Source organism: Coccomyxa subellipsoidea (assembly GCF_000258705.1).
Source record: "Coccomyxa subellipsoidea C-169, whole genome shotgun sequence".
In the NCBI taxonomy this organism is placed as follows: Eukaryota; Viridiplantae; Chlorophyta; class Trebouxiophyceae; family Coccomyxaceae; genus Coccomyxa; species Coccomyxa subellipsoidea.
In genome coordinates, this window is record NW_005178042.1 from 667,840 (window position 1) to 695,728 (window position 27,889).

The following is a 27,889-nucleotide window of genomic DNA, read 5'->3' on the forward strand; positions in this document are numbered from 1 at the left end:
GCCTCGCCTGGCTACAAGTATAACTATAATAAGAATTGTCAGGATTTGTGAAGAGGCCTCACATCGCGGTACGCTGTCATGCTCTCAATATGTTCTGTACTACACGTAGTGGCTCTTGGCGGAGAATTTTAGGCGCCCAGGCTGCCAATTCCCCAAAAGAAGTCACCAGAGACACTTAATTTTAACTAGTCCTACACCTGCCAATGATAAGTTGTATGAGCAATCTTGATTGCCCAGGATCGCCCTTGTGAATATCTAAATTTACAGAATCATCAACACCAACCTGACAGCCAGCCCGAATCGGCAGGGCCGGAAACGCCAGATCACGATCCGATCACCTTGAGGGTAATCGCAGTTCAATGCACAGCATCTGGGTATGGCAAGTCAATGGCCCCACCAAAAGCCACCAACAGCTGACAGCTTGCTCCGCACGTGGTGGTGCACGTGCACAATTCGAATGGTTGCCATAGAGCAAGAGCAAGAGGTCTGTGCGGGTGGCTTCCCCCACTCAATGCGTACAATTGAATACGTTGTCAAGGAATCGTCGAGGGCCGTCATTGTAGACCTTTTCGATTGGATCGGGATCTTGTACCCAAAGTTGATCTGAACCTGACCGCCAAAAAGAAACCATTCTGAGGCCCACCGATACCTGCCACATGAAAGTACAAAATACATATCTGTTTCTTTATAACTTTGTACAACTGTTGGGATGGAGTTTCGTCCTTTTGGAAACCATACGTGGATTGATCACTGACAAGGACAATATTTATGAAAGAGTGGGACCTTCTGTACGTAAGTTGCCTTGCAAGACTCATTCTTTTCGAAACCTGATGCTGGGATCTTCATTTCGACGATCCATTAAGACTGCTCGGAATCCTGCCTCACCATTACTTTGTGGGTTTGTCGAGCAGGCATCTGCCAAGGCGCAGCACTTCTTGAAACGATCCACACAGCCATTGGTAATCCTGAGGAACCTGGTGACAATGAATGGATAATATAATGAAGTGATATCAACCTCATCTGGCCTCATTGTGCTGTCCTTGGTGCAGGTCTCACACGAGGTTCTGTATCTCTGTCGTTTCTGCAGTGGTTTGGCCGCTCCAACGTCCTCTTCCTTATCCTACACAGCATCCCAGAGGTGCTCCCCATGCCCCTTGGTTTATTCCTCGAACCGATTTGCAAGCAGGCTCTGCAAGGGCTCGCCTCAACACAAGCTATGCAAAATGTGCTTGTGGTCATCATTCCAAGTGATCTGTTCCTGAAATGATTAGTTGTGTGCAGCTGTGGCATCACTGGGCAGTCCCTGTCCTGTTCATTGCATGGGCGCTGGCAGACATCTCTCGGTATCCTTGGTATGCAGCAGCCCAAATTGGCACCCCTCCCAAGCTGCTCACATGGCTGAGGTACGAACCTCAACACCCTTATGTGTTAGTCTCTGTATTAGTCTCTGTTGCTCAAAGGAAGAGTGTACTTCCTCCAGTACTGCAATGGCATTCATGCACATTGTACACTTGCACATGTTCAGCGGCAGAAGCAATTTTGGACTTAGGACAGCGATGCTGGCTGTGCAGGTACACTGCATTCGTGCCCCTTTACCCTCTGGGCATTTTCGGGGGGGAGATGCCACTTATATATACCAGCCTGCCGTATTTGAGGGATCGCCAGCTGCACAGCCTACGCATGCCCAATAGTCTCAACTATGCTTTCAGCTACCATTACTTTGCCCTGGTCAGCCTCAGCCCACTGCTACGATTTTTAGCTTCATGCAATCCACACCATCCCTGCTGATTCCTTGCAGGGCTGGTGTCCTGCTTACAGATATTTTAAAAGGCTGCTGCATTTAGTATCTCAAGGTAGTTGGATCCAAATTGAAAATTAACATGAAACCGTGTGCCGTGATTGCAGGCGGGCTTGTATGTCATCCTTCCTGCGGCGTTCCTGCAACTATACAGCTACATGCTGCAACAGAGGTCCAAACGGCTGTCCCCAAGGGCAAAGGTGGCTTGAGGGCGCCTTCAAAAGCGGTACAGAAAAGCAACGTTTGAGAGAGCGTTGAGTGTGATAGAGAGGGGAGAGAGATGTGTGGGATAAGAGAAGGATGCCGTAGGACGCACCTTGCCTCTGGCAGGATTAGCATGTAACGTCAGTGATGATTGTGTTTGTGACGCCCACGAGGCAATATTGCACACTCATGCATGCTTTCTTTGCAGTGCATGCAAGCTCCCTTTATTCGTGCAAAAGTATACCATAAGCGGTTAGTGACAGGAGAACATTACAAAAGAGCACAGCAAGCTGAAATAACTGAAGATCTTCTAGAGGGATCCAGGTCCGACCTCCACACTTCTACCGATTAAAAAACAAAGCAAGTCCCCACTACCAAAAACAGACCAGTTCCCACAAATTGCCTCAGCCTCGATCTCCCAGAACAGAGAAGACATGCCACTTCAGAAATCTGTGGGCATCTCTATTGACTCTGCATTCTGAAGAAGCACAGCCTCTGCATGCTCACGCTGTTGGCCAAAACAAGCGCTTGATCCCAGTGCCACAGTTGCGGCGAATGACATCAAGCCACCCGCCCAAACAAAACCACAAGAAAGCACACCAATGAACACGGCGCACCTAGTATCAATCTCTGACAGAACATCCGTCAGGGGAACCCATTGTAACTAGCACACGATGAGTCACTCGAGACTGCATGCACTATCTTTGAATCATCAGATGTCAGAACTTTGCTGTAGCTTTAGCAGGGTGTTGCACCACCTATTGCTGGCGTGATAGGTGCACTGAAGCAAGCAAAGCACCCTTGACAATTGCAGGACTGGAGAATGGCACACCCATTTTTCAGGAGAAAGGGCTTTTCACAATCCAGCTCTGCTCTCACAGATACTACCAACCCTGCCTCACGCCCACGCTATGGAACCACCGATACTCGAGAATACCTGCTTCGGGACAAACCCATGAAAGAGGAGCTTTATAAGCAACGGTCAATCATTCTTCTTATTGCAGCGGCACCCCTTATGCAGGATTTGCATGCCTGATCCGATGCCCGGTCAGAAATGCAAAGCCCGCCATGCCCCTATCTTGAAGACGTCTGCGCTACTTCCTGGCAAAGCATGCCCCTTTTCTCAGGCCAAGCAGCTCAGCAGAGCTTCAAGACCGCGTATCTGTGTGTTGTAAAACAAAGCACTACGACAAAATATCGGGTGGTGCCAGCCATTGGCAAGCAGCTCCGTCAGATATGGTCCTCGCAAGTGTTGACACAGCGTCGAAGCATGCTTCCTACCAACTTCGACATCATCACCAGGACGTGGAGTGTCAAACAAAAGATTCTGGAAAACGGTCAAGCATGTCTCAGCACCTAGTAGCCAAACGAGAGACCCATGTTGACCCGTCCACAGAAGAGCCAGCAGATTATGCCAGTAGTACTGAGAACCTCTCAATCCCAAGAGCACGAACAGAGCTCAGTCCTTTGAGCCTGACCAACATGAACCGGCAGGCGCCACAAAACTCTCTGACGCATGGTCCTGCGGTCCTGCATCGTGCATGCTGTAGCAACAGAGCACATTCCCATACCGTGCACTAGCCCGCTATTGCTGCGGCGCTGCAGGCGGCGACGCCTCCTGCCTGACGGGCAGCTCCGGCCGGGCAGTCGGGCTCCCCGCCTGCTGCTTAGCCGCCTGCTGCGCCTCGAAGGACGGCGACCGGAGCAGACTGAGGCCATCGCCCGCAGCGGCCGGCGCCGGCTCGGACAGTTGCACAGCCAGCAGCGGCGGCTGCTGCGGTTGCGGCGGTTGCGGCGGCCGCGCGGCCGTCGTCGGCGACGCGCCAACCGAAGGCGTGGCCGGCGGCGAGCCCGGCGCCGCGAACGGCGAGCGGATGGCAGCCGCGGCGCGGCTGCCGCTGCCCGGAGCCGGCCCCGCGCCAGCGGCGAGGCGCAGCTGCGTGAGCTGCGCGCGCATGCCGGCGAGATCCTTGAGGATCTCCGGGAATTTTGGCCGGTCAGCCGCGGCCTCCGACCAGCAGCGCTCCAAGAGCGCCATGTAGACCTCCAGAATGGGCCGCTCCATCTCGTTCTTGGCCATGGCGTCCCGGAAAAACTCCAGCGGCGGCCGTAGGCGGTCGTGCACCACCGCGAAGAACACCTGCCCCACCGTAAAGTTTGCGAAGGGCATCTGCGCGCAGCACCCCGTCCCTCCTCTCAGCACATGTTGACAGCATTGCCACGCAGCTCAGGAACTCCAAACGCAGCACGATAGCCATGCCTGTCAAATCAAAGCCCTCATGTGCAAGGTGATGGGCACTAAGAGAACTTGAAGCGGCAGGGGATGCACACCTGGCCTGTGTAGAGCTCCCACATGACCATGCCAAAGCTGTACACATCAGCCTGCGGCGTCAGCTGCGAGTGCGCCAGAAGCTCTGGAGGCATGTAGGGCATCGTCTGCAGCACAAGACATTTGTCAGCAAACCAGCCAGTCTGACATACACATTAAAGACGCTTAACTTCCAGCACAGGCGGACAACTCATGAGCTCGAAAATTTGCAGGCACATCAGGAGTTGACAAGATTCTGCAGCTCTTCATGATTTACATATAATTGCAATCCCTAGATTTTTCGAATAGTACATCATCCTGAGAGGCGGACAGGCCCATATTGACATACTGACATGGCGAGCGTCAGGGGGCATGATCATGTGACAGCACTCACCCCGTAAGTCTGGGTGGACACATGGGTGGCCTGCGAGGCATCCATGAGCCGGCTCATGCCAAAATCGCACAGCTTGCAGATGAAACCCCGCCGGTCCGCTGAGGTGGACTTCAGCAGCACATTGGCTGGCTTCAGGTCTCCATGCAGAATACCCGCTGCATGAAGATACTCCATTCCTGCGCCGCGATTGCAGATAGCAGGTCAGCCAGAGGAAAAATAGAGCATGGGTTCACCCTTGTGAAGACATCCAGCTCGAGTAGCATGCAGGTTAGGTTGATAAGTCTTCAGAAGCGCAAATACAGCTCAAGAATATTTGCCACAAAAAACTGAGTTAATAGTTGAACACGGAGCCAAGCTTTAAGCGTGTCTCCGGAGGCTCACCAGAGGCGACGTCAGTGAGGCAGCTGAGGACTGTGGAAATATCGGGCAGCCCATTGGGCCGATTGAACCTGCCCACTCTGAGCGCGTCTGCAAGCGAGCCCTTCTCCGCATACTCCATCAGGCACCACGTCTCCAGCAGCCTCGATCTCCTGCCCACCCAATCGCACTGCCTCGTCAGAAATACCCCCACCACCCTCCAAGCAGAAATGAACTGGTGGCTCCTTGAGTCCATACACAAGCAGTGATATTGAAGAGGCATATGCAGCCTTTGGGTCATGATGAACACACAGGTAACCATGATCGCTCAACAGACAGGTAGCATGCTTGTGCGTATGCACTGGTCGTGACCAAAGCAGCTGTCGACTGGGGTTGTGGCCCCAATTCCCAATGGAAGCGAGGGCGCAAAGGCACTGGACTGGGGGAGGTTTGGCGGGTGGGCCGGGAGGCTGTTGCGCACCGTTCCTCGATGTTGTCATCATCGTCCTCATTCTCCTTTTCCTCGGGCATGAGCTCCAGGTCATCCTCCTGGCTCCCCTGCTGCTGCGGCCGCTTGCCGCCGTTGTTCTGCGCGGAGTCCGAGCCCTTGCCGGGGGCAGTGTTGGGCGGTGACGAGCCGGGCATGTCCACGATGACCGCCGTGGACGGGTCAAACGACTCCGCGCTGCCGGCCATGCCGATGCTGCCCTGCGGGCCGCGGATGCTGCTGGGGGGCTGCCTCGCGCCTGCGTTGTCGCTATTGCCAGCGGACAGCGTCTCGCCGGCGGGGATGCCGGTGATCGGGAAGTCGCCGCGGCCGCCGGCCGGCCGTCGGCCGCCGCCGTTGCTGCTGGAAGAGCCACCGCGGGAGGACCCGCGGCCGGAGCCACCGCTGCCGGCATCGCGCGAGACCCGGCCGCCGTAGAGGCCGAGCGCGCTCTCGGCCCCGCTCGGGCCAGCGTCCTGGCTGGATGCTCGCCGCTGCGCGGCGGCCGCGCCGCTGGTGCGCGCGCCGCCAAAGGTGGACATGCCGGACTTGTTGGTGCCAAGCGCAGACCCCGCGCTCATGCGGCAGATCTTGAACGTGGCGATGATGTTTGGGTGCGCCAGGCTCGTCGCCAGAAGCGCTTCACGCTCAATCTTCTGCTCTGCCACCGTTATCGTGTCATTCGACACAGATGCATGCTCCACCACCTTAATGGCCACCAGCGTGCTGCGCCATCGCCCTGCACAACCACCCAACAGTCACATCAGCCTCCTGCAGCCTTTCACCGTTTTCAAGGGCCCAGACTCCGCTGTGCAACCGGTGCTCTCACCAATCATCCAGCAGGCCTCTACACACCTGGAGTAACTTCCTGCGAGCTTCTTCAGGAGATGGCAGGTGGGCTGCACTTTGCTCAGGTGACGAATCATTTGGATATCCAATGAATGGATATCCAATGAAAGGGCCAATCTGTACTTCGAAGGATGTGTCAGGCGGCGACGTGCCCTCACACCCTGTTTACATGGCAAGGAGCTTCAAAGCAAGGGCCACTCTGAGTGGAAGGCAAACAAACCTTTGTAGACGCGCCCAAAGCTCCCCCGGCCAAGCAGCGGACCTACTTCCACCTGTTCCTCGTCCAGGGGCCCCAGCCGGCGCAGCCGCCCGTGGTGCAGCAGGTGCGTCTCCAGTGGCTCATTCGTTCCGGCCGAGCGGAACAGCGAATCACTCTGCGCCGGAGACATGCCCGACTGCGCGCACACAACGCTAGTCACACAAGCATATAAAAAGTAGATAAAAATCTGTCAGTATTCACAGACAAACCCAGTTTCTCAGATACACTCTCCAGCTGCCTAAAAAAGGGATTGTAAAGCTGACGGGTATGCCTCAATCTGCACCTTTGCTACCACAAGGGAACAGAATTAGAATCTCCAGCAACCTCAACAAGGACAGCACAGCAAGGAAAGCTACAAGGCATGGGCACCATGCAGCAAAGTGGGCGATTCTGCTCGGGGACCGCATTGACAAACAAAGCAGCAAGACCACTCACAATGGTGTGCATGAAGGGTAGCACAGAACCCCTGGCACCAATCAGGTTGCCAGACAGTAGCGTGAGAGAGCACAGAAGCTCAGAATGTGTGAAACACCAAGGAAGGGCCGCACCACCTGCAGGGACTGGAAAGAGGCCAGCTCACAATGGGGTGCATAATGGACAGCATAAGATTCTCTGACAGAGCACAGTAGTGCAGAATATGTGAGCACTCTGAGAGGGCCGCACCACCTGCAGGGACCGGAAGGAGGCCAGCTCAGCGCTGCCGGCCAGCCGCTCGCGCCGCCGCCGACGCACGAAGACGCTGATTGCAACGGCCATCAAGATGAGCAGCAGCACGGCGGCGCCGACGGCCGAGCCGGCCGCTATCGCCGTCACGTGGTTGCTGGCGTGGCCGCTGTCGCGCGTCGCTGATGCGCGCGCGAGGCCGGCGATGACTTCATTCGCTGAGCTGTTTGTCGGCACGCAGTAGCCGAGCGAGTTCTCTGAGCTCACGTTCACTCCCCCCACTGCACGCACATGGCGGACCTCGTCATTCAGATTGCTGAGTTGCCTTGTCACACATGACACACGCTTCATCTGGGTAGTGCCCTGCTTCCCTCATGGGCCAACAGACGGAATGCGGTGGATCGCAAAGCCTGCTACAGGTGTCAAACGTCATGTGTCTGGACTCACAATAGGTCTGGTTGTCGAAGTCATAAACTGGGTACACCGCGCGGTACAGACCAGTCTCCGCCAGCTGTGTGTACCCTGATTCCACCGTCCTGTACGTCTGCTGGCCTCGATTGACCAAAACCTGCACACCAAAGCTCAGTCAAGAGGAGGCGCAAGGAGAAAGGCCCACACGCATTGCTGAGCCTTCTGCGCAAACACGAGGTGCAGGTGCGGATCAGACCGTGCAAGTCTCTGCTGAAACTTGCCTTCTCCTCAAGTGTTAGCACTGGAATATAAAACATTTTGCAATTGTTTGCCGGTCATTGGATTGGCGCTTTCTCAAAGCTTGAAGCTCATGGACTGCTTGTGACATTAATGCACGGGGAATCAGCCGCCCAAGGGCCTGAAAGGGACAGAGGACAATAGTCCCTACCATACAAACTGACCAGAGCACGCCTGAAACCAGAGCAGTGGCATCGCACCTGTTGCTGCTGGGGCGCAGGGGTTGTAAGCGCAAAGTTGCAGTCGCCACGGCGGAAGAGCGTGTAAGACCAAAAATATTGCGTGGTGTTGTAGATGCGCAGATTCGCGCCCGGCTGTGCGTAGAACGACGGCCACGTCAGCATGCCATAAATCGCAGTAAGGCTGTCGTTTGCCGTGCGCTGGTAGTCCTGCAGGTCTTTCTGCCGGGCCACGTTCTTCACCAGCAGATCTCGCAGCTCCAGCGAGGCACCCGACTGTATGTTAAGGATGGCGGGTATGTTCCCCAGGTCCAGCATCGTGGGGTTGCCGTTCACTGCATGCAAGCCAGTTTATCGCATAAATCAGTCAACCTTGGAGCCAAGATATTGGCAGCTTCAGAGGGGGAAGGTCTGTGCGATGCCATAGGTGCAATAGTCTCTGGTATCCCCATTGCCTGTGCAAGGTCTGATGTTGGGACATGCGCGCACCAGGCAAAAGAGCAGGTGCCTGAGTGTTAATGCATGCATGCACGCGCATGTTCTGGTCAGCCATGATAGGACAAGCATGCATGACATACGACACACATGCACAAGGAGAGAGGCTCGAAAACTCTGCACACCAGAGCGGATGGTGAGATCTCTGCCAGTCTGTATGGGGTACGTGACCTCCAGCCAAGCGCTCCCCTCCAGGGTCAAGGTCCCTCCACCACCCTGAAAGACACACATGGTAACTCACAATCTTCTGCAAATTCCAAATCCGCCATCATGGATGCAAGAACAGTTGTCAGGCAAGCAGCGATCAAACTGATACTCTGTGCTGATTGCAAAGGCATTTAATTACGGAGAATAAAAATACATAAAGCATAAAAGGCATGCATAAGGCAATGAGTCAAACAAGAAGATGTGCAGGCGCGCACTCCGGTGTTTGTTGGATCAAGGATGATCTCCGACACTCCAGCATTCTGCAGCGCGGCCGCGAACTGCACAGTGTTGCTGACAGGCACCGACCGCTGCGCGTCCACAGGAGCCACCACCACGAGACATGCTGACACTGCCAACAGAAGTGCGCAGGACATCGGCGTAAAGAAGCCCATGCCTGGGCTACCACTTGTGTCGCGCCCAAGGGCTCTGGGCGCTCGGGCTGCCTGCCCGGCTGTCTGCGGATCTCCGCCACAACATGCCCCGGGGCCTACCAGCCTCACCGCCTGCTCAGCAAGCAAATGCCCCTGTCAAGACACGCCTGCAGACGACGGCAGTGACTTGCACGCCTCGAGGGGCTGCACATGACGGCCATATGCTCGCAGGCCTCTGCAGATGCCTGACATGCTGATGGCTGATGACGATTTTCCCCTCCCACGTGCTGAACTTTTTTTAAGTTTAAGGATTGCTGAGTGTCCTCCGCGCGCACTACACACGATTCTAGCAACCTGCTCCACATCTCCCACTGACAACATACGTGCTTCTTCACAGTCACAAAGACAGGAGACAGGCGGTGTGTGTATAAGAATTCGGCTCAGAATGCAAGCCAGACGACTTGAAAGCGAAGAGCACATCAACCTGAGGCCCTGTAACCCCAAGAACTCCGGGCAGTCTGAATTCACCAAGTGTCACTCCAACCATCGGAATCTTTGACGGCACGACTTGAGGAATACTCTCGGCAATCAGCTCCTTGATTGCGCATCTGTGGTCGCCAATAATCCCATGCAAAACACCTTGGGGTCACGACGATGCTTTCACGAAACAGGACGCCCCTTCTCAAAAGGACAGCATACAAAGTGCTTTCTTCCACCAGAAGTCTGACAATCTAGCATGCCAACTTTCCACATGGCGGAAAAGATTCGATTAGACCCCTCGCTCTATCAAGAACGGGCTGACCTACACCCTGGTGTGTTGCAGAGTCCTCACCTTCCCACTGCTCCAGTCCCCTGCAAGCTAGGGCTCGTAGACGTTATTCTGCTCCAAGCGGAGGCTCGATGCCCCGATTTTCTATGCCTTTGTGGTTCAAATGTATAGCAGATTAGTATGGAAGGTCGATCGCAAGGACAGGGCAATCCAAACAGAGATGCACAAGGACAGCCTCCTGGATTTAGTGAAGCGTGCCGAGCTGGCCTTCCTGGCCTGCTCCGCGCTCACCTGCCTCCCACAGAGAGCAAGCAACCGTTGCTATGGAACAACCTGATAAAGATTTTCGCCGAAAAAGGGTCTCTTGTGCGTGTGCCTGCGTCTCGATCTCGGCTGTTGCAGCGCTGCTGTATGTTGCCTGCTTTGGATGTACCGCCGATCGTGAATGTCAACGCCGTGGTACCTGTCGAGAATCAGTAAGCCACACCTAAAGCTACATAATTTGAAGGGTTTAGTCGGTATGTAAGTATCGAGAGGGAGACCCTAACCTCGGGCGAAGGTTCATCTGCCTTCCGGGGAAGCCTCTCCCCAAAATCGGACTCCGGGGAAGCTTCCTCGCCTCAAACGTTCATAGCTCTGCTTGCCATGCAGTGATCGGGGAACCACGTGCCGAGGTCCACACAACAAATTGTCAGCGCAGATCGAGGTTGAAGGGCTGTGTCGCAAAGCGTCTGAGCAGCTTTGGAACTTAGATGGCGCGCCTCTCGGGGGAGATTCCCCCGTTGGAGTTGCAGCATGTCCCCCCAGATGTCTTGGAAGTAAGTGTCTCGCAAGAAAGATTGTGGCTTGCAGTTGTCAGAGGTTGAGTCATACTGTAGGTTCTTCCGAGCTGGTGGAGGCTGTCTCTGCAGAGCCGCGAAACACCTGCAGCCTCATGTTTGGAGCGCCAGAGATGTTTAAAATCTACTTCCACAAATCCACATGCGTTGGCCATAGGGGTGTTCTGCAATTTCAGCCTTTTGGGAGACTTAAGCAGCCATTCCAGCTGGGGTTCCAGTTGTATGCAGGATTGTCGCCCCAAGGTTATACATTTCCCATAAAGTTCACCACTCTTTACCCCAGCCCTCAACACTAGCAGAGACTTATTTGCATCACTGGCTGCTGCTGCAGGCGTACATCAAGCGTGCTTGCCTGGCAGTTGCGGGGTCAGCAGTGGTGGCGAGGCGCCTGAATGTGGCTTCAGAGAATATCGTGAATGCATTCAAAGAGGCATTTGAAGCCAGCCCAGAGCAGAGCCTGGCTCTAGAGGCACCCACTGTGGAGCTGGCGCTTGCCTTCAGACATCAATGCCTGTATGCCTCTGTTCATGCTTGCATCCTTTGTCTTCCACTTATCCTCATGCAAGCCCATCCTTTTGTTATTCTTTGTCAGATTGACAAATCGTGAACTTCCACTGATGTGTGAATATATGCAGGTTCCTGGGCTGCAAAGACCTTACCTGTCACATATGCTCTCAGAACCCCAACCGGCAGTGCAGCGTCAACTTCAACAACAAGTATCTGGCAGGCGACATTCTGAAAGCAAAGTGTGGCGCGAGCATCTTCATAGAGATCACTGATCTCCACACTGGCGGTGTCATCAATGATCCGGAAGTGACAGACAATTACTATGTGGAGGTAATGTATTTCCTTTCTTCCCCGAGCATCAGGAGTCCCCTGGGCCCAAGGGGGCATTGCCAGCAATACATCAAGGGCATTTCTCATACACATTCAAATTCGTTGACCTCGAACTTGCTGATTACCATGCAACTGGTGGGATAACCTGATAATGGATCGGTGATGCAGATTGCGGTGATGGATGGCAAGGGGTATCAGGCGCTCATAGAATCCAAGCGGGAGAGCTATGATGAGGAGCTGGAGGGCCCCTGCATGCTCACACTGAATGGACATGTAAGCCCACGACTCCATCTCTTCAACAGTTGGAAGGATGTTATACCACTGCATGTTGCTGCCACACACGTTTTTGAAATGCGAGTTGCTTGTGTCCTAGAGCATGATTCCAGAAGGGGATGCTCAGGGATGACTGGTGCTGCGATGGGTAGACCAATGGACCTATTGCATGCATCAGGCCGCCTAAAGTTTCACACTAAGAGTTTAGAGGATGCATGTGACGAGATGTCCTGTCTTCTTTGCAGAACAAGCCGCTGTTGGCGCCCGGGCGTGCTGGGGAGCTGAACACGGCGGGGAGGGTGGTTGTTCCAGTCATCAGGGGGAGGGCCTGTCTGCCAGATCTCAGCATCACAGGTGCTCACTGCTGGCACACACAACAGATCGCCATTTGCCATTGTGACGGACACGGTACATGGATGTCGAGCAAGGTGGTGGATCATCACTTCGCCCGGCATCTGGCCTTGGCGAGTACAGGCATCTACACAGTTGTGATCTGTTCCGCATGTAGCCTGTCGTGGTCCCACACTCGCTGGACTATAAGCTGGGAATGAGACGATTCCCCTACTTGCCAGGGATTTTACTGAATTGTTGGTGGCTGCTCAAGAGTCCCAGACAACTAGTTGGTTGATTGCAAGCAGCAGAGAGTTTTGTGTGACTCATGCAGGGAGCTCTGAGGCGCTGCTGTCTGGTCAGAAGCCCCCCTTCATGCTGCTGGTGCGCGCGTACAACAAGGTGGACAACACGCGCGCTCTGCACATCAGGAATGGGACGTCGGAATACTTTGTGGTGAGCCCTCTTGCCTCCAGCCTGATTGAATCCTGAGGAAGAACACTTCCCTGCGTCCAATTGCACAGCAATGCCCTGAGTGGTCCCTGGATGAATTTTATGTCAAATCCTGAGTTGTCATCTGCGGCATCAGAGGTTGTTCTCCAAGGTCATGCAAATCCAGCTAGAGCCAGGATCAGTCAAACAACTTCCCCCAGAGACTTTTAGCGGGGTAGAAAAACGGGGGGTAATTCTTAAACAACCCCACTTGAGGGGTGTTGGCGCTCATTTAGAGATGAGAAGAGCAACTTGAAGACAAATTAAAAATTGCTGCGCCAGGTGGCGACTCCGCGGGTGAGGACGGCGGTAAAGGCGGTGATTCCCCATGTGGACGACCACGTCAGCAAGCTGCAGTCTCTAGGAGTCATGACTCAGAACAAGCTGGCCGACATCTCCGCGGCCGCCGCCGCTGCCGGCATTACTCACGACCTCCACGTGCCCAGGAACAATGTTAGCACCGGTGAGCTTTGGTTTCCTGATTTTCACACTTTTATACTCCCTACCTGCCCAGCACTCTGGCAGGGTATACAGATTATACTGGCAGGCTGCACAATACTAAAATTGGTGTGTGCTTGATGCAAGTGAGTTTTAGTACACCCTGATCCTGGCATGTTCCACCCTGCCAGTCAAGAACCCCCCCATCTCAGTGATCCAATGTCTTCGCTTCAGTGGCAGAATGCCATTGGCGCCCATGAATCTTGGCTTCTGCAGCATCCATTGATCCATTGGTCTTACTTCATTTCCCTCTGTATTGTGCCGCAAAGGACCTGTAAATTGAGACCAACACATGATTATAACAAGCAATTGCCCGAAAACCTGCAGATCCATGGCAATTGTCGCAGAGTCCAGCTCTACTGGATTATCTGTTAGAGCTTGTTTCAAGAAGAGGAGGATTGATCCATGCTGGTGTGTGCGCGCGCAGTGGGCGAATTCCGGGAGCTGTGCATGTGGTCGGACAAGGATCGGGCGCTGTGCGAGACGCTCAAGAAGGTGCGCTTGCATGATTAGCTCTGCGTCTGAGAGGTGTCTATGAGCGGCAGCACCAACGATCCTAGGAAGGCCTAATAGGATCCAAGTGAAGCGCAGGTGCTCAAGCTGACCAAGGGCTGGGATGCTGCCAAGGAGCACGCCATGCAGGCGGTGACATCGGACCATCAGCTGCGCATTTGGTCCCTCGACTCCACCGCGGGCCTGCTCTTCAAGTGCCACATGGGCGTCGTGGACATAGAGAAGCCCATCGGTGAAAGCTTGTTGCAGCCTGCCCTCTATACTGCACGAGGAGCATGTGCCTCGCATTGCTGTCGTTCACTGCGCAGCTTGAGTCTCTTACTGTGCTTTCTGCTCAATCGTCAATCTCACGGCGTTACTTTCAAAAGCTGGCCGCCATTTCTTCTTGCTTGAAGTAGCAACCTTCATGGATGTGATTGTATGTGCCACCGCTGACTTTGAAGGGGCTGTTTTTTGCACTGCGGGAGTCAAGACAAATGACACAATGCATCAAAACGCTTGCTCTGCCCTCATTCACATGCGCACGATGCACGGATGCACTGAAGAGTGCCTTGCACTCTGTTGCACTCCGCTGTTATCTTGCCATGCACGCACCAGAAGATGACTAAAATGACTCACCATATGACGCTGGCTGTGTCTGTCATGCAGGCGTCCTGCAGAGGCGCATGGAGGACGGGCACGTGCAGGCGGTGCTGGACAGCCACATCAGCGTCGCGCAGCAGAATATCCTGCGCCGGGGGCAGAACAAGGCGCTCGAGGACTGGTTCGTGGCCGGGCACCCCAACTGGCGGGTCTGGGAGGGCATGACCCACGATGGCTTCATGCGCGGCATGCACACCCATGTGACTGCCTTTCCCTCTCTATGAATGTAAAAGTTATCAAGGAGACATCAGATGAGCCCTTTGAAATCTGCGTCCACTCGGCGGGCGCTGCTCTCATGTTTTCACCCCTGACCATGTCGTGTGTCAAAGGCATCCTCCTTGAGGTTGCCTATCGAGCATCTGTGCTGCACAATGTGTCCATGATCATCGAAGATTCATGATCCAACGTGACATGCGCTTCTTTTGCATGCTCTGTGATTCTGCTTTCCTCCTACCACTGTGCGCCTGGAGATGGAAGGGGCGAGCACAGGGCTTGGGTCTGGCAGAATTTTGCAAGGAATTGCGCAGGGGAGAGAGCTGCACATTTCTTATCCCCGGAGTATTTTGGTGCCGTCGCAGGGCGAGAATGGCACGATCATTGTGCATGAGGGTCTGCTGCCAAGCCACCCGCTGGCCGCCCACAACCGCCCTGGCAGCTTTAACCTTGGCCTCTCTGACTCTGGCAGCGCCTTTGGCTCCCTGCAAGGTGGGCACGACATTCCAACCTACAATTGTGACTGATAATATTGCCTTGCATGTGCCTGAAGACACAGGATTCTCAACCATTTCCTGCCCTTGGTGCACCACATTGCTGTGACAGAAATGCTCTAGTCATAGGTCACCCTTGCCTAGTAGGTCAGATGAGAGGTGCAGTAATGGTCAGCTCACTTTTTAGGATGGCTTGCCCCTTGCATCCTTCTCAACTAGGCATTACGGTACATGGTACATGCATCTCTTAGCATGCTGCACTCCCACCGTTGCAGACCACATGAACTTCCCCTTCCCTTGGGTCCTCTTCAACAGTGATCCTGGCCAAGTACTTGCGCCATTGCACCATTTACTGCAGACTAAACAAGAGCTGGTGGGGGCCGGTATATATACTGAGCACCGTGCTCACGGTTGATTGGGTCTTGCTCAGATCTGGCGAGTCCATGAAGGGGTAGGAGTTGTGGTGGCCATTACCTGCACCTTGTCTGTAGATACTCCTTGACTTCGGCAGGAGAATCTCATACATTAATAACAATGAATACAACTCAAATGCGCTAATGGCACTTTGTGTGCTGCAGACCTGGCCAACCCTGGTCTGGTCCTGAACATCCAGCCAGGCATGCAGATCTCCTCCACTCCGGTACCGGCCGCAGCGCGCGCGCCAAATCTGTGGCCGACTCACCCCAGCACCTCGCAGCCTTCTGCGCCGCCTCCCATCGGCGGCTCTTTCACCTTTGGCCACGCTCGTGCCGCCCTGCAGCCGGGCATGCCGCCCATCGCACCCAGCCACGGTGAGTACTTTTGTTATTATCATCATCATTTTAAATCTCATATAACGAAGTTTTATAAGAATATTTCACATGGTCACCAGCGTGAGATGAACAATAAATTACCTGCAGCATTATTTTGTTATTTTATTAGTGCTTGCTTTGCCAAAAGGAAAGGTGCCCTGGCAGCCAAGCAGAGAGTGCTAGCTCGCCCTATCGTTGGGTCTAGGCCGGCTTGACTTGCATCAGGAGGCTAATTGCAAAAGTATGGGCATGATTATACTGTAGCCACGGCGAGTGGGCTTGTATTATTATTATTATCTTTACACGTTTTCCAGTCCTGGGTACGTCAAGCAACACCTGACTCATGTGGTTGCTCTCCAAAGAGTGGTTTTGCTGTTATCAATTTTTTGTGAACATGCACGGTGTCATTGCAAGAGGTCAGCTGGGTCATTAGACAAGCACAGAGCTATTTTCATGTTGGGTGCACGCCGGCTCGACTTAGTTTGGGAGTTTGTGGCTGCTATTTTTGAGCACACGCATGTCACATCGCTGCCCATGCAGGCATGCCCTGATTTCTCCATCAGCCAAGCGACCCCTGGTTATTTTAAGGAAGGCTGGCTGCATACGGTAAGTGTGGTGAGGAGGGTGTTGATATTTGCGTAGGCGGTGAGAATGGAGGGCTGATGCAGCATCTGGGCTCCGCTCGGGGCAGCGATCTCATCTCTGCACCGCCAGGCAGCTGGAGGAGGGGTGAAGCAGGTGTGCCGCCATCTTCCCCCCTGATCACAAGTCCCAGAGATTCCATGGAGAAATTCTGTTTCGGGAATCCTATTGAATGTGTTCAGTGCGCCACAAGCCAGTAATACTATTTTAGGCCCATCCGTGTGCACCGGGCTGTGTCCTTCAGCAATGTGGTGCATTATTGTTCCTCACAGATCATTTGTTGCTGTGAGCAAGGGCAGAATTCGGTGTGAGCAAGAACGTGTAGAGGGAACATCCCATAGGCCTGCTGAGCAGCAATCTAGTTGGAATGATCCTTGACTGAGGCCTTCATCGTGGACCATCCTATTAGAATGCAGATTGAAATGAGTGAGGACAGCCACAGATTTGCGAGACAGTGTGATGCCGAAGAGGGCTAAGGTCTTGATGCTTTACTAATGTTTAATTGTGCTCGTGTGCGCATGTGCAGAGCCTCTGGTGCAAGAGCGGCAGCCGCTAGCGTCCCCTTTTGCAGGGGAAGAACAGCAGAGCCAGGAGCCGAGCCGCGGGCCCAACCAATCAGAGCAGGGACCTTCAGATCCAGGGCCTAAGCGGAGCCAGCCGGTGAGGTCCCTGTCCATCGTCTGCCCCTGCTGGTAGATTCCATATCCTGGAACGGAATCAATTAATCTTGGGTGGAAGGAGTCAGCCAGAGCTCGACGTGGCATTCTGTCGTTCTGAAAGATTTCCTTTTCTCCCTACTCTTTGACTCGAAATGGAAGCTTACCTTCAGACTATGGACGGATGTGACCCATTTGAACTGTTTTCCTGAATGATTGAGTGTCTGAGTCAGAATTAAACTGCAATCTCGATGGGGCAGTCAGGGAGAAACACCGAACTTTTGAAGGCATCTGATTTATTATTCTGCCGCAGGTGCTGGCAAAGAGGGAATCTTCAGCCGGGGGGCCTAAGAGGAAGCGGCAGGCTCTAAATCCAGACGTGATGCAGCAGAGGGTGTCTGGCTTCCTGGGGCGTCTCTTGGACGAGAATAGCCTCTTCAAAATATTCCCGTACCTTCCCAATGCCCCCGATAGCATCTTGCCAGGCACGGCCCCTTTCATGCTTGAGCAGCAAGTGACAGCATGCCTGAATCACGTGCAGTCCAGTACAAACCCATTTACCCCAGTAGCATCCTGCAATGCATGGCCCCTTCGTAATTCTAGAAGCGAGTTCCAGCCTGCCTAGATTATGTGCAGCCCAGTACAGATGCCAATGTTCCCCATAGCACCCTGCTAGGCATGGTCCCTTCTCTACTCTAGAAGCAAGTATTAGCCTGCCTAAATCACATGCAGCCTAGTGCAAATTCCAATGCCCCCAATAGCATCCTGCCAGGCATGGCCCCTTCTTTATTACAGATGCAAGTGTTAGCCTGCCCAGATCACGTGCAGCCTAGTACAGATTCCTACCCACACTTGATTGCCTGGTTGCACTGTGATCACTGGTGCTCCCGGGCCTAGAGACACTTGTTCTGTCCATGTACTTTGTTTACACCGCAAGACAGCTTCCTCCCTTCTTGGCGGTTGCACCGCCTTTTGTGTCTTGCATCTTTTGGTAGTATCTGCACAACCTTATCCCACTAGAAATTTGTGGTGTTTTTCTTGCAAGTTCTGTTATTATCTGCAGAACCTTATCCCAATGGAACCTGTGCAGAGATGCGGGCAATGGACCAGATGACAAAACCACTTGGCATGATGTGTAAGAAAGGACCTCACTCAAAGCATGAACAAAACACAAGAGACATTTGAGGAGGAACTCTCCCGTACATAATCGGATATGCATCTTCCAGCCTGTCAATCCTGCGTACTTGTCAGGTTTCAAACCGAGCTGAACGGCCTGGAAGAAATATGACGCTCGTGTGGAAAGATGGCCAGCAATGCTTGGATTAGCAACACTCAAGATGTCTTCAGATGCTGCCTGGTAGTGCTTGCTTTCATTCAGATTCTGAAGATTGGAGGATTACCTGTTTATTTCCTGCAGGTGTCCCCATGAACATGGACGGGTCCGAGCAGGAGAATGTCCCTTCGCTGCGAAAACCGGTCAACTCTGGCATTGACCTATTAGCGGAGGCTGCGCACAGAGAGTGCGTACACCTTGCCTCCCCACAGATCAGAATAATCCCACCAACTTTGGTGTGTTGGCATTGCAATACAGATGTTACACGCACTTTTGTGTACTTTTACTTACACCAGAGGAGTATGCAAGAAGTATGTCACATGTGTGTGCCATCTCGCCCTGCCACAATTCTTGTTGCTACTTTGAAAGGGAGGCGTGAGCTTCATGTAGCTGACAAAGAAGTATGCCATGGCATGCACTTTCGCAACTCAGGAATAAGCTGCTTTCTAGTGATTCCGTATAACCTGTGTTCTTGCTTCTCCTGCTTGCACTGACTCCCCAGCTTGCAGTCCCACCCCTCCATGAATAAACTACTTTCTTGTGTTTCAGCAGTATTCGTTTGTCTAAATCATGCTCATTGCCCTCTATACATTCCCTTGCAGGTCGACCGCGGCGGAGCAGCAGCCGCCGCAGTTCAGCCGGATACGCTCATATGGCATGCCGGGCGGCAACGTGGAGTTTGACGACCTATATTTCCGCGATGAAAGCTCCTTGGTGCAGAAGCTGATGGACCCAGAGCAAGATCTGCGCATGGAAGGCATGGAGAGCGAGCAGCTCAAGGCTGTGCTTGAAGCTCGCCTGTCTGCAGCCGACCTCATGTTCCAACCGTCCGGCGAGGATCTGCCGGCCGCGCTCAGCCCCGCCTCGGGCCAGCCTGAAGGGAATCCTGCAGGCCTCACCTCAGGTGGATTTCCGTTTTCAACATTTTGTACCTTTGAGCAAATTGTGACGCAGACTCGCAAGGTTATTTCTGCATCGCTGTTGCAATTGCAACTGCAATTTATCCTGACACTGGTGTCCCTTGGTGGCATTATTGCATTGGTTTATCCCTTCATCCTTGGCATGCACATATTTTTTTCTTAAGCAGAGCCAATAAAAGATTGCATCTGTCACAGAATGCTTGTGATGTTTGTCTCTTAGGAGTAGTGCCGAATGCCTGACGGATTTGTCACGTTTTTTTATTTTCCACCTTCCAATAGAGCAGCTTTGTGCGTGACAGGACGCAGCTGATTGCTGTAGGCACGAGCTACGGCCATCTGCTGCGGAGCCATGGCTCGGATCTGGGCATGCCCAGTTTCAGTCCTCTGATCTCGGGTCTGGACAGCCTTCGGGGCCTCGATGATGCCATCAAAGAGGAGAGAGGGAAGGCCCATACAGTGTGACACACAAGGCGCGCAGGTTATTGTTGAGATCCAATGCAACCTGTTGAGCCCTTACTTTAGGCGTGCTCTGCTGCCTGAGAGTGACCCTAGAGGCAGGGATTGCTGGATAGAGGGGATCACCCTGCAATCTGTGAGGAGTGCTTATTTCTGCGGGGCATGCTCTGCTTGATGAGAGTGACTCTAGAGGCAGAGATCGCTGATAGAGGGGATCTACTGTAATGTGTGTGGAGCAATCATTTCTGCGGGGCATTCTCTGCTGGCTGAGAGTGACTCTAGAGGCACGAGATTGTTGATGGAGGGGATCCTATGCACTCTGTGGGTAGCCCTGACTTTTGCAGGGCATGCTCTGCTGGCAGAGAGTGAATCTTTAGGCAGGAGATTGTTGAGACACAACCCGGATCTAGATGCATGGGACAGAGCATCTCTTCTCTGTGCGTGCATGTCAGCTGGGGCTCAGCAACCAGCGTTGGGATGTTGATAGAGGTCAAGTAGGGCGCGCGGCTCTAGGCGAGGAGTCCAATTGACTCGATATGGTTTCATCAATCTTTTTCGGCAGGTGCAGATAGCTCCCCCGCCACTCAAACGTATAGGACATGAAAGAGAATGAGGCAGTGTCTTGAGCTACATGTCTATCAAGAGCAGCACTGTGCCTCGGCGGCCAGGCCTACTGAGCAATGGCATCTTTGTGGACACTTCTTCGGTAGCACTTCACTTCTCTCACCTGCTTCTCTATGTTGTGGATTGTTTGAGGGTTCAACCAGTTGTACAGATCATGGAGGTGTGGCGTGACGGCCTGTGGGCAATTTTGATTGTGTTGAAGAGACATGCCAAATACAGTACATTTGTTGACAGCAATGGTAACAGTGGTGCAGGAGACATCATGTACTATGATAGCAGTTGATGGACATCTTTATGCAATACTTAATCAGAGTTTGCATGGCTCTTTGCGGCAATGCATTGATTGCAACATACAGGTTTCCCCGAAGCAGTATCCTGCAGTTTCATAGCCACTTAGAAGTATAGGACATTAAAGAGAATGAGGCTGTGTCTTGAGCTACATGTCAGCGGCTCAGATACAGACTCTCAGAGACAAATTGTTCCTGAGAGTGTTGAGTCAAGACTCTCAGAACAATTTGTGCGTTTCGATGTGCAGGCTGTGAGGAAGATTGCAGTCAGAACCATTGCTCAAGACAAGCGCTCAGGCCTTCCTGCGCTGGGTGGCCAGCATGCACAGTTTCAGGATCTTAGTTCCCCCCCAGACCAATCCGCCAATTATCACTCCGATAACTCCCAGAAACTGTGCATGCTGGCCACCCCAGCGCAGGAAGGCCTGAGCGCTTGTCTTGAGCAATGGCTCTGACTGCATTTTCCCTCACAGCCTGCACATCGAAACGCAAGACTCTCATAATAATTTGTCTCTGAGAGTCTGTATCTGAGCCGCTGAGGCTGCTCAATAGTCAGCCTAGGCGCAAGTTGACTTTGAACCTAAACAGGAAACATCGCCCACTCCCTGCGCAACCTGATTGTTGAGACACAACCCGGATCTAGATGCATGGGACAGAGCATCTCTCCTCTGCGCCAGCTGGGGCTCAGCAACCATCGTTGGGATGTTGATAGAGGTCAAGTAGGGCGCGCGGCTCTACTAGAGGCGAGGAGTCCAATTGACTCGATATGGTTTCATCAACCTTTTTCGGCAGGTGCAGATAGCTCCCCCGCCACTCAAACGTATAGGACATGAAAGAGAATGAGGCAGTGTCTTGAGCTACATGTCAATCAAGAGCAGCACTTGTGCCATTGGCGGCCAGGCCTCATGAGCAATGGCACGTTTGTGGAGTCTTTTCCGGTAGAATTTCACTTCTCTCACATGATCCTCTATGATGTGGATTGTTTGAGGTTTGAACCAGTTGAACAGATCATGGAGGTGTGGCGTGACGGCCTGTGGGCAAGTTTGATTGTGTGAAGAGACATGCCCAATACAATCCATTTGTTGGCAGCACTGGTAACACCAGTGCAATTGATGGACATCTTTTTGCAACACTCCATCAGAATTTGCATGGCTCTTTGCGGCAATGCATTGATCGCAACATACAGGTTCCTCTGCAGCAGTATCCTGCAGTTTCACTGCTGGTCGCGTCACTCAGGATGTCCCTTTATCAAAGCACCGTCAGGAGAAGGGGTTTTATTGATATGATCTCAATTTATGGAGTTACAACTGAAGCTGTAAGGAGAATTAGCAGCATCAAGCTTCTAAAAGGAGTGCTTCTGGCTATTGCTACACCTTACGCAAAAATTGTGAACCCACAGGAGCATTGTGTGCAGCTGACTGTAGAGCAGAGTGATCATTTTGAACCCGAGCCCATTAAAATGATGATCCCGCCGGCCCGGAAGCGCTCCCGCTACTAGCGCTTGAGTACTCGTGATCATGCCGGATATTCATATCAATATTGGTCCCATTGCATGCATGGGGCGCCCGCAGGTGGCTGTAAGTAAAGAATTTCATCTGTTCTGCAGCGCGTGAGAATCAACACACGATGGGAACTGATGCAAATCTTGCATGGTCCATGGGGCCATGCTGTCCAAATAGTGACGTCACATCATTGAACCGGTGGCTTGGATGGACTGGACGCTTTCTCTTTCGACATATTCAAATATCCCACAATTGAGTCTGCAAAAACTGGCCCAACGTTTATCTCATGCTTGCGAAGTTTGGATTCGGTACAACGTTTCTTACTCCGCCCAAAGTGCCGGCTAGTACATCAGACATTGGAAAGCTGGAGGTGTAATATTTCTTGCCTGAAGCGGGATCATAGTCTAAGCAGTCTGCTCAGAGCCAGTAGGGATAGGAACTTAAGTCAAAGCCTCACAGTCTTTACAAGAGTGTGAGTTTGATACATAAATTGCTGATGGAGAGCTAACCTGAGTGTCACTGACCTCTTGATGGCAGCCCTGCACACTTCACGGGAGGCCCTGTTGGCAGCATACCCGTTGCATGCATCGAGGAAGATCAGCTGGTCCTCATGGAACCTGCTGAGGCTGAGAACACAGGGAACGCGGGTGGCAAGGGATTGCCCAGTCTTGGAGAAGACTGGGACGCGCGACCAGCGTCCTCCCAGCAGATTCTGCAGAGCGTGTTCCACTTCATCTACTTCAAGCACCAGTACAGCTGACAGGGACCAATTCTTTGCGACAACACCTCTGTACTACGTGAGTCCTCTTCAATTCATAGAAATTTCCAAGCTAATTTGCTGCATAGAGACGATGCTAGCTCGCCAAGCACAGGTAGTCCCACTGCATTGCCCTGAATTTTGCGTGGTCATTGCAGGTGAATGCAGAGCCGCACATGGGCAGTGCTTACACCACCATGGCAGCAGATGCCATTACCAGGTTTCAGAGGCTGAGGGGCAAGCGCGTCAGCTTTGTCACCGGGACGGATGAACATGGAGAGAAGATTGCAGAGGCAGCGGCAAAGAAGGGGCAAGAGCCCCAGCAGCATTGCGATGGAGTCGTGGCATCTTTCAAGGGCCTGTGGGAGGAGGTATGAATCTGTTCTCTCCTATGAGCATGTTGTTGTTACATCCTTGTGCATCTCTCACAAGTATCCAGAGTGCTCCATCAGTGGAAAGTGACCTGCCGTTGATGCTGTCCTTGGTGCTGCGCAGATGGACATCCAGTATGACAGCTTCATTCGCACTACAGACCCAAAGCATGCGGTAAGAAGAACAAACTGGATACCGCCAAACTTGCACGTGATTGCCTGCTCGCTCTTAGTTGCCCGCTCGCTATTTCGATTGCCTTCTTGTTAATTGGCCTGCCACACAGGGTGATGAAAAGTTGTGCAGGCCTTTAATCTGCCTGTGTGTGTGCAGACGGTCGTCCGAGCCATTCTGGACAGGGTGTGGGAGAAGGGGGACATCTACAAGGCCAAATACGAGGGTGAGCTGCTCTTATCTGCTGCACCGCCCTCTCCTTACGAACCTGTGACCCACTCATCCCAAGCCTGATACCACCTGCTTGCTTCAAGATTTATAGCGCACAGCAATGTGCCTCTGGCCAGAGAGGCACATGCGGAGATGCTAGGTAAGACCCTGCAGCCTAGAGTCTTATGGGCAGCATCAAAGCACGCTCTATCACAGGGAGACAATTTGGCTGTCATGAGGCGTTGCGGCCCGGCATGCATGCATGGGCAGCATCAAAGCACGCTCCATCACATGCATGGAATGCATGGAATAACTATTTCTGTCTTTAAACGGCCAGGCTGGTACTGCGTGGGCTGCGAGGCATACAAGGACGACAGTGAGATGGAGGGCGATCATGCATGCCCTTTTCACAAGACCCGCTGCGTGGAGCGGGAAGAGGAGAACTATTTCTTCGCGCTGTCCAAGTACCAGCAGCAGATCCAGGTGTGCAACATACCCCTCTCGAGATGAGTGAATGTCTGCCATCTAGCAACACAAATGAGCGACAATTGAAATGCTGCAGAATCCAGTACCATTTCAAGCACCCAGTGCAATGGTCTGGCATCTTTCCCTTTCCATGCTGGTAGAAGAGGAATCCTCAGTGGCCGGGAGTTGCCAGCTTTCTTGGGACTCTGGAGTGGGATGTGTTTGCCATACTGATGGCTAGCCTGCGGTCTAGTTTTGCAATCTCTCCTGAAAGGTGATGCGCCCAAGGATGACAAGTCGTGACAGCAATACAGACTTTAAGTTCTTGTGTCCTCGGATAGGCATCGACCATTAGTGCAAGTTTATCAGCTGCAAAAGCTGGCTATGGTGCTTATCCCTGGTGTACCTGCGCGCAGCGGGTGATAGAGGAGGACAAGTCGTTTGTGCAGCCGGCAGCGCGGCGCAACGAGGTGCTGGGCTGGGTGGAGGCTGGCCTCAGGGATTTCTCCATCAGCCGCGCCGCGGTCTCCTGGGGCATCCCCATCCCCCGAGACCCCGCACAGACTGTCTACGTTTGGTTCGACGCCCTCCTCGGCTACATGTCTGGTGAGTCATCCTATTGATGATGTTGGCTGCTGACCACAGGCATGATGCATCCATGTATGATGTTTGCAAAGCAGAGGTCTGGTTGCACTGGAAGTCTAGATCACCCTTCCCATGGTGACTGTTCAGACACTCACTGATTTAATCATGATGAGATTGATATATTGGATAGATTTGAAAGGTAGGCACATAACACGTTTCACAACCTGAATCGCCGTGACCAGACGAGTTCCATCAATCTATGCCAGCCTGCACCAGGACAGACGTCATCACAAAACCTTTGCTTTGTCGTCTCCTGTGATAATGTCGTTCCCTGTGACGTGTCATTTCCTGTGATGATGTCGTTTTCTGTGCTGATGTCATTTTTCTGGCGGCTGCAGCGCTGCTGCCGGAGGGAGCGTCGCCGGACGAGGCTGAGCTGGCAGCGCGCGGCTGGCCGGCGGACGTGCACCTGGTGGGCAAGGACATTCTGCGCTTCCACGCCCTCTACTGGCCCGGCATGCTCCTCTCCGCCGGCCTGCCGCTGCCCCGCAAGATCTTCGCACACGGCTTCCTAGTGTGCACACGCGCATGTCATGTGCTTTATGGAATCAGATAGGTCAGCGATATTGATTGCAAGGATGGAGACTGGAGAGTTTTCACTGAGGCAGAGATTGGACTGCCTTCAAAATTTATTGTGCGCTGGGAGCATGGCTGGAGCTTGTACTGGTCACAGTGGTGCATGGGAGCTGTTGCTTTCACATGGACGTACCTCTGCACCAGTATTTTGCATGAAGGGGACCGGGGGCTGTGTCTACATGAATAAAGGCACAATTCAGTGACATGCCCTTTGTTACTTGCTGTTTTAAGATGTCGAAAGATCAGAACTGCCATTACCATAATTTGCCACTCCTGCAGATAGACTGCGCTGTTGCTAAGGGTGTGCAGTTGTGTGCTGCAGACCAAGGACGGCATGAAGATGGGCAAGTCCCTGGGCAACATCTTGGAGCCTCGCAAGCTGCTGGCTGCCTACGGCTCCGACGCAGTCCGCTTCTACTTCCTCAAGGAGGTCGTCTTTGGCCAGGCACGCCCCTCCTTGTCCATCTTTCTCCGTTTTTGCGTGTGTTATCAATTCCTGCGCTACAGTTGAGGCAGTGCAGCTTTCAGCAAGTGCCTGCACCGCTATTGAGTGTGAATTGGGTCCTACGGTTTATTTATGGCCCCCAGAATCCTGGAATGGATTTCTTGACAAGTACAGTTTGCTCTTGCATGGCAGATGTGGAGAATATTGGGGCTCGTGTCATATCAGCAGCGTCCTTCATGTGTGCAAGTTCATGTGTGCAAGTCTGGAGCATACTCTTCCCGTCACTGTTTTTTACAATTTCAAGGTGTTGTACCGCTCCCCGCCTGGCATGAGACCTGTGCATGTGGGCACAGGACGGCGATTTCAGCGAGCAGCGCTTCCGGGACACAGTGAACGCGTTCCTGGCCAACAGCGTGGGCAACCTGCTCAACCGCACGCTGGGCCTGCTGCGCAAAAACTGCGCCGGGTCGCTGCCACTCGCCGCCGCCGCCGTGCCGGCCGACAACCCGCTTCGCGCCGTCGCCGAGCTCGAGGTATGCCCCCCGGCTCTCGCTCCCGGAGAGGAGGAATAATCCCTAAACCATGCTTGATTTTAGGCGGTCCCTGGTATCACCTCTTGTCCCAAGGAAGGCACGGCGAATCAGAGAAGTCATTTCTGTTTGAGGGCATGACATTTGTAGCCGGAACGAATCTGGCCTGGCGTTCGAGAGGTGAATGGAAAGAAGGGGCCCTGTATGAGTCCTGTGTCCAGAAGGCACAATGCTGCTTGTGTGTCATCGGGAAGCGGTTTCAGAGGCTGCTCCCTTGCTCCTCCCAGCAGGGCGTCTCCTGTCCGTTCTGGCAAGTCAGCACACGCCTCATGGTCTCATGGGGCACACCGCACCAGTCAGCAGAAGCAGGGTAGCTCACAGGTCATCATTTTCAGACAAGGGTTCAGACAAGCCCCTTGTGATCAGCACATTCAGATGAATTAAGAATCGAGTGCGGCGCAGGTGGCGGCTGCGGCATTGGCTTACGAGGAGCTGCGGCTGCATGATGCGCTGGAGGCTGTGGTGGCCATTGCCGGCCGGGGCAACCTCTACATGGAGCAAATGGCGCCATGGACCGCGTTCAAAAAGGTGCGCCCTTGCACTATTGCTCAATTTTGAAGATTGGGTGCTCTCTGGCCCTCTGACTTCACGCGTTCACCTCCTTCCTGCATGGCTGTGATACCGCGCCGCAAATGCGTTTGCAATCAGCAGCCTTGCAAAGGCGCTATATGTGACATTTGGTATGTCATGCCACTGTAAAAAGAAGTTAAGGTTCACGTTCTAGACCTTCATGGGTTTATGCGAACATGGAGGAGATTTACTGTCGAGCACAAACAGCACCGCCAATGCTCCACCATGCATTATAGGGCACGGATGAGGAGAAGCGTGCGGCTGAGCTGGCGCTTGTGGCGGTCTTGGAGGCAGTACGGATCGTGGCGGTGCTGCTGTCGCCCGTGACGCCGCGGTTGAGCAGCGAGATCTACGGCGCGCTGGGTTACGGGCCGGAGGCATATGAGGGGCTGTCCTGGGGCGACGCCTCCTGGGGCGGCCTGCCGAAGGGGCAGGCCACGCCACCGCCCAAGCCGGTGTTTGCCAGGCTGGAGGGGGATTTTGTCACCGAGGTTGCCGCCAGCAAGAGCGCGGCTGTCGCTGCCTGATCCAAGCAAGAGACTCACTTCTTGAATTTCTATTCCCCCAAACTTTGGTTCCAAACAAAGATCTCTGAAGCGACGTCAGTCGACTGTCCTGTGAATAGTTCTAGAATTGATCTGCAAAATGACTACAAGCGCCGAGACAGTATGGCGCTCTCAACTTAGTTAGAATTCTCG

The 27,889-nt window shown here is 53.3% G+C and overlaps 5 protein-coding genes across 5 annotated transcripts; 4 read left to right on the forward strand and 1 right to left on the reverse strand.

Moving 5' to 3' along the window:
• Positions 1-1,263: 1,263 nt before the first annotated feature.
• COCSUDRAFT_83443 (hypothetical protein) lies at positions 1,264-2,007 on the forward strand (the record flags this gene model as incomplete). Its single annotated transcript, XM_005652310.1, has 3 exons — positions 1,264-1,403; positions 1,572-1,728; positions 1,906-2,007. The coding sequence occupies 3 exons, from the start codon at positions 1,264-1,266 to the stop codon at positions 2,005-2,007; spliced, it is 399 nt and encodes a 132-aa protein (XP_005652367.1).
• A 1,120-nt stretch (positions 2,008-3,127) lies between these two features.
• On the reverse strand, positions 3,128-9,300 carry COCSUDRAFT_45752 (kinase-like protein; the record flags this gene model as incomplete). The annotated part of the gene is made up of 11 exons (XM_005651643.1): positions 3,128-4,172; positions 4,334-4,438; positions 4,705-4,880; positions 5,086-5,234; positions 5,543-6,287; positions 6,618-6,792; positions 7,323-7,600; positions 7,767-7,887; positions 8,228-8,541; positions 8,827-8,917; positions 9,124-9,300. The coding sequence occupies 11 exons, from the start codon at positions 9,298-9,300 to the stop codon at positions 3,588-3,590; spliced, it is 2,916 nt and encodes a 971-aa protein (XP_005651700.1). The 3' UTR covers positions 3,128-3,587.
• Positions 9,301-10,763: 1,463 nt separating this feature from the next.
• Positions 10,764-19,983, forward strand: COCSUDRAFT_64095 (hypothetical protein; the record flags this gene model as incomplete). Its single annotated transcript, XM_005651644.1, has 18 exons — positions 10,764-10,866; positions 11,219-11,400; positions 11,523-11,724; positions 11,893-11,997; positions 12,243-12,351; positions 12,662-12,783; positions 13,102-13,282; positions 13,745-13,812; positions 13,909-14,062; positions 14,479-14,672; positions 15,051-15,177; positions 15,758-15,970; positions 16,613-16,708; positions 17,139-17,272; positions 17,582-17,681; positions 18,686-18,788; positions 19,204-19,505; positions 19,841-19,983. Exons 1-18 carry the CDS (start codon positions 10,801-10,803, stop codon positions 19,981-19,983), a joined length of 2,601 nt encoding a protein of 866 aa, XP_005651701.1. The 5' UTR covers positions 10,764-10,800.
• Positions 19,984-21,246: 1,263 nt separating this feature from the next.
• COCSUDRAFT_31936 (hypothetical protein) lies at positions 21,247-22,221 on the forward strand. The gene has a single exon (XM_005651645.1). It carries the CDS (start codon positions 21,728-21,730, stop codon positions 21,941-21,943), a length of 216 nt encoding a protein of 71 aa, XP_005651702.1. The 5' UTR covers positions 21,247-21,727; the 3' UTR covers positions 21,944-22,221.
• A 699-nt stretch (positions 22,222-22,920) lies between these two features.
• On the forward strand, positions 22,921-27,718 carry COCSUDRAFT_34706 (methionyl-tRNA synthetase; the record flags this gene model as incomplete). The annotated part of the gene is made up of 11 exons (XM_005651646.1): positions 22,921-23,037; positions 23,306-23,518; positions 23,643-23,693; positions 23,850-23,916; positions 24,238-24,383; positions 24,782-24,971; positions 25,349-25,524; positions 25,909-26,031; positions 26,385-26,564; positions 27,024-27,149; positions 27,428-27,718. The coding sequence occupies 11 exons, from the start codon at positions 22,921-22,923 to the stop codon at positions 27,716-27,718; spliced, it is 1,680 nt and encodes a 559-aa protein (XP_005651703.1).
• Positions 27,719-27,889: the final 171 nt, after the last annotated feature.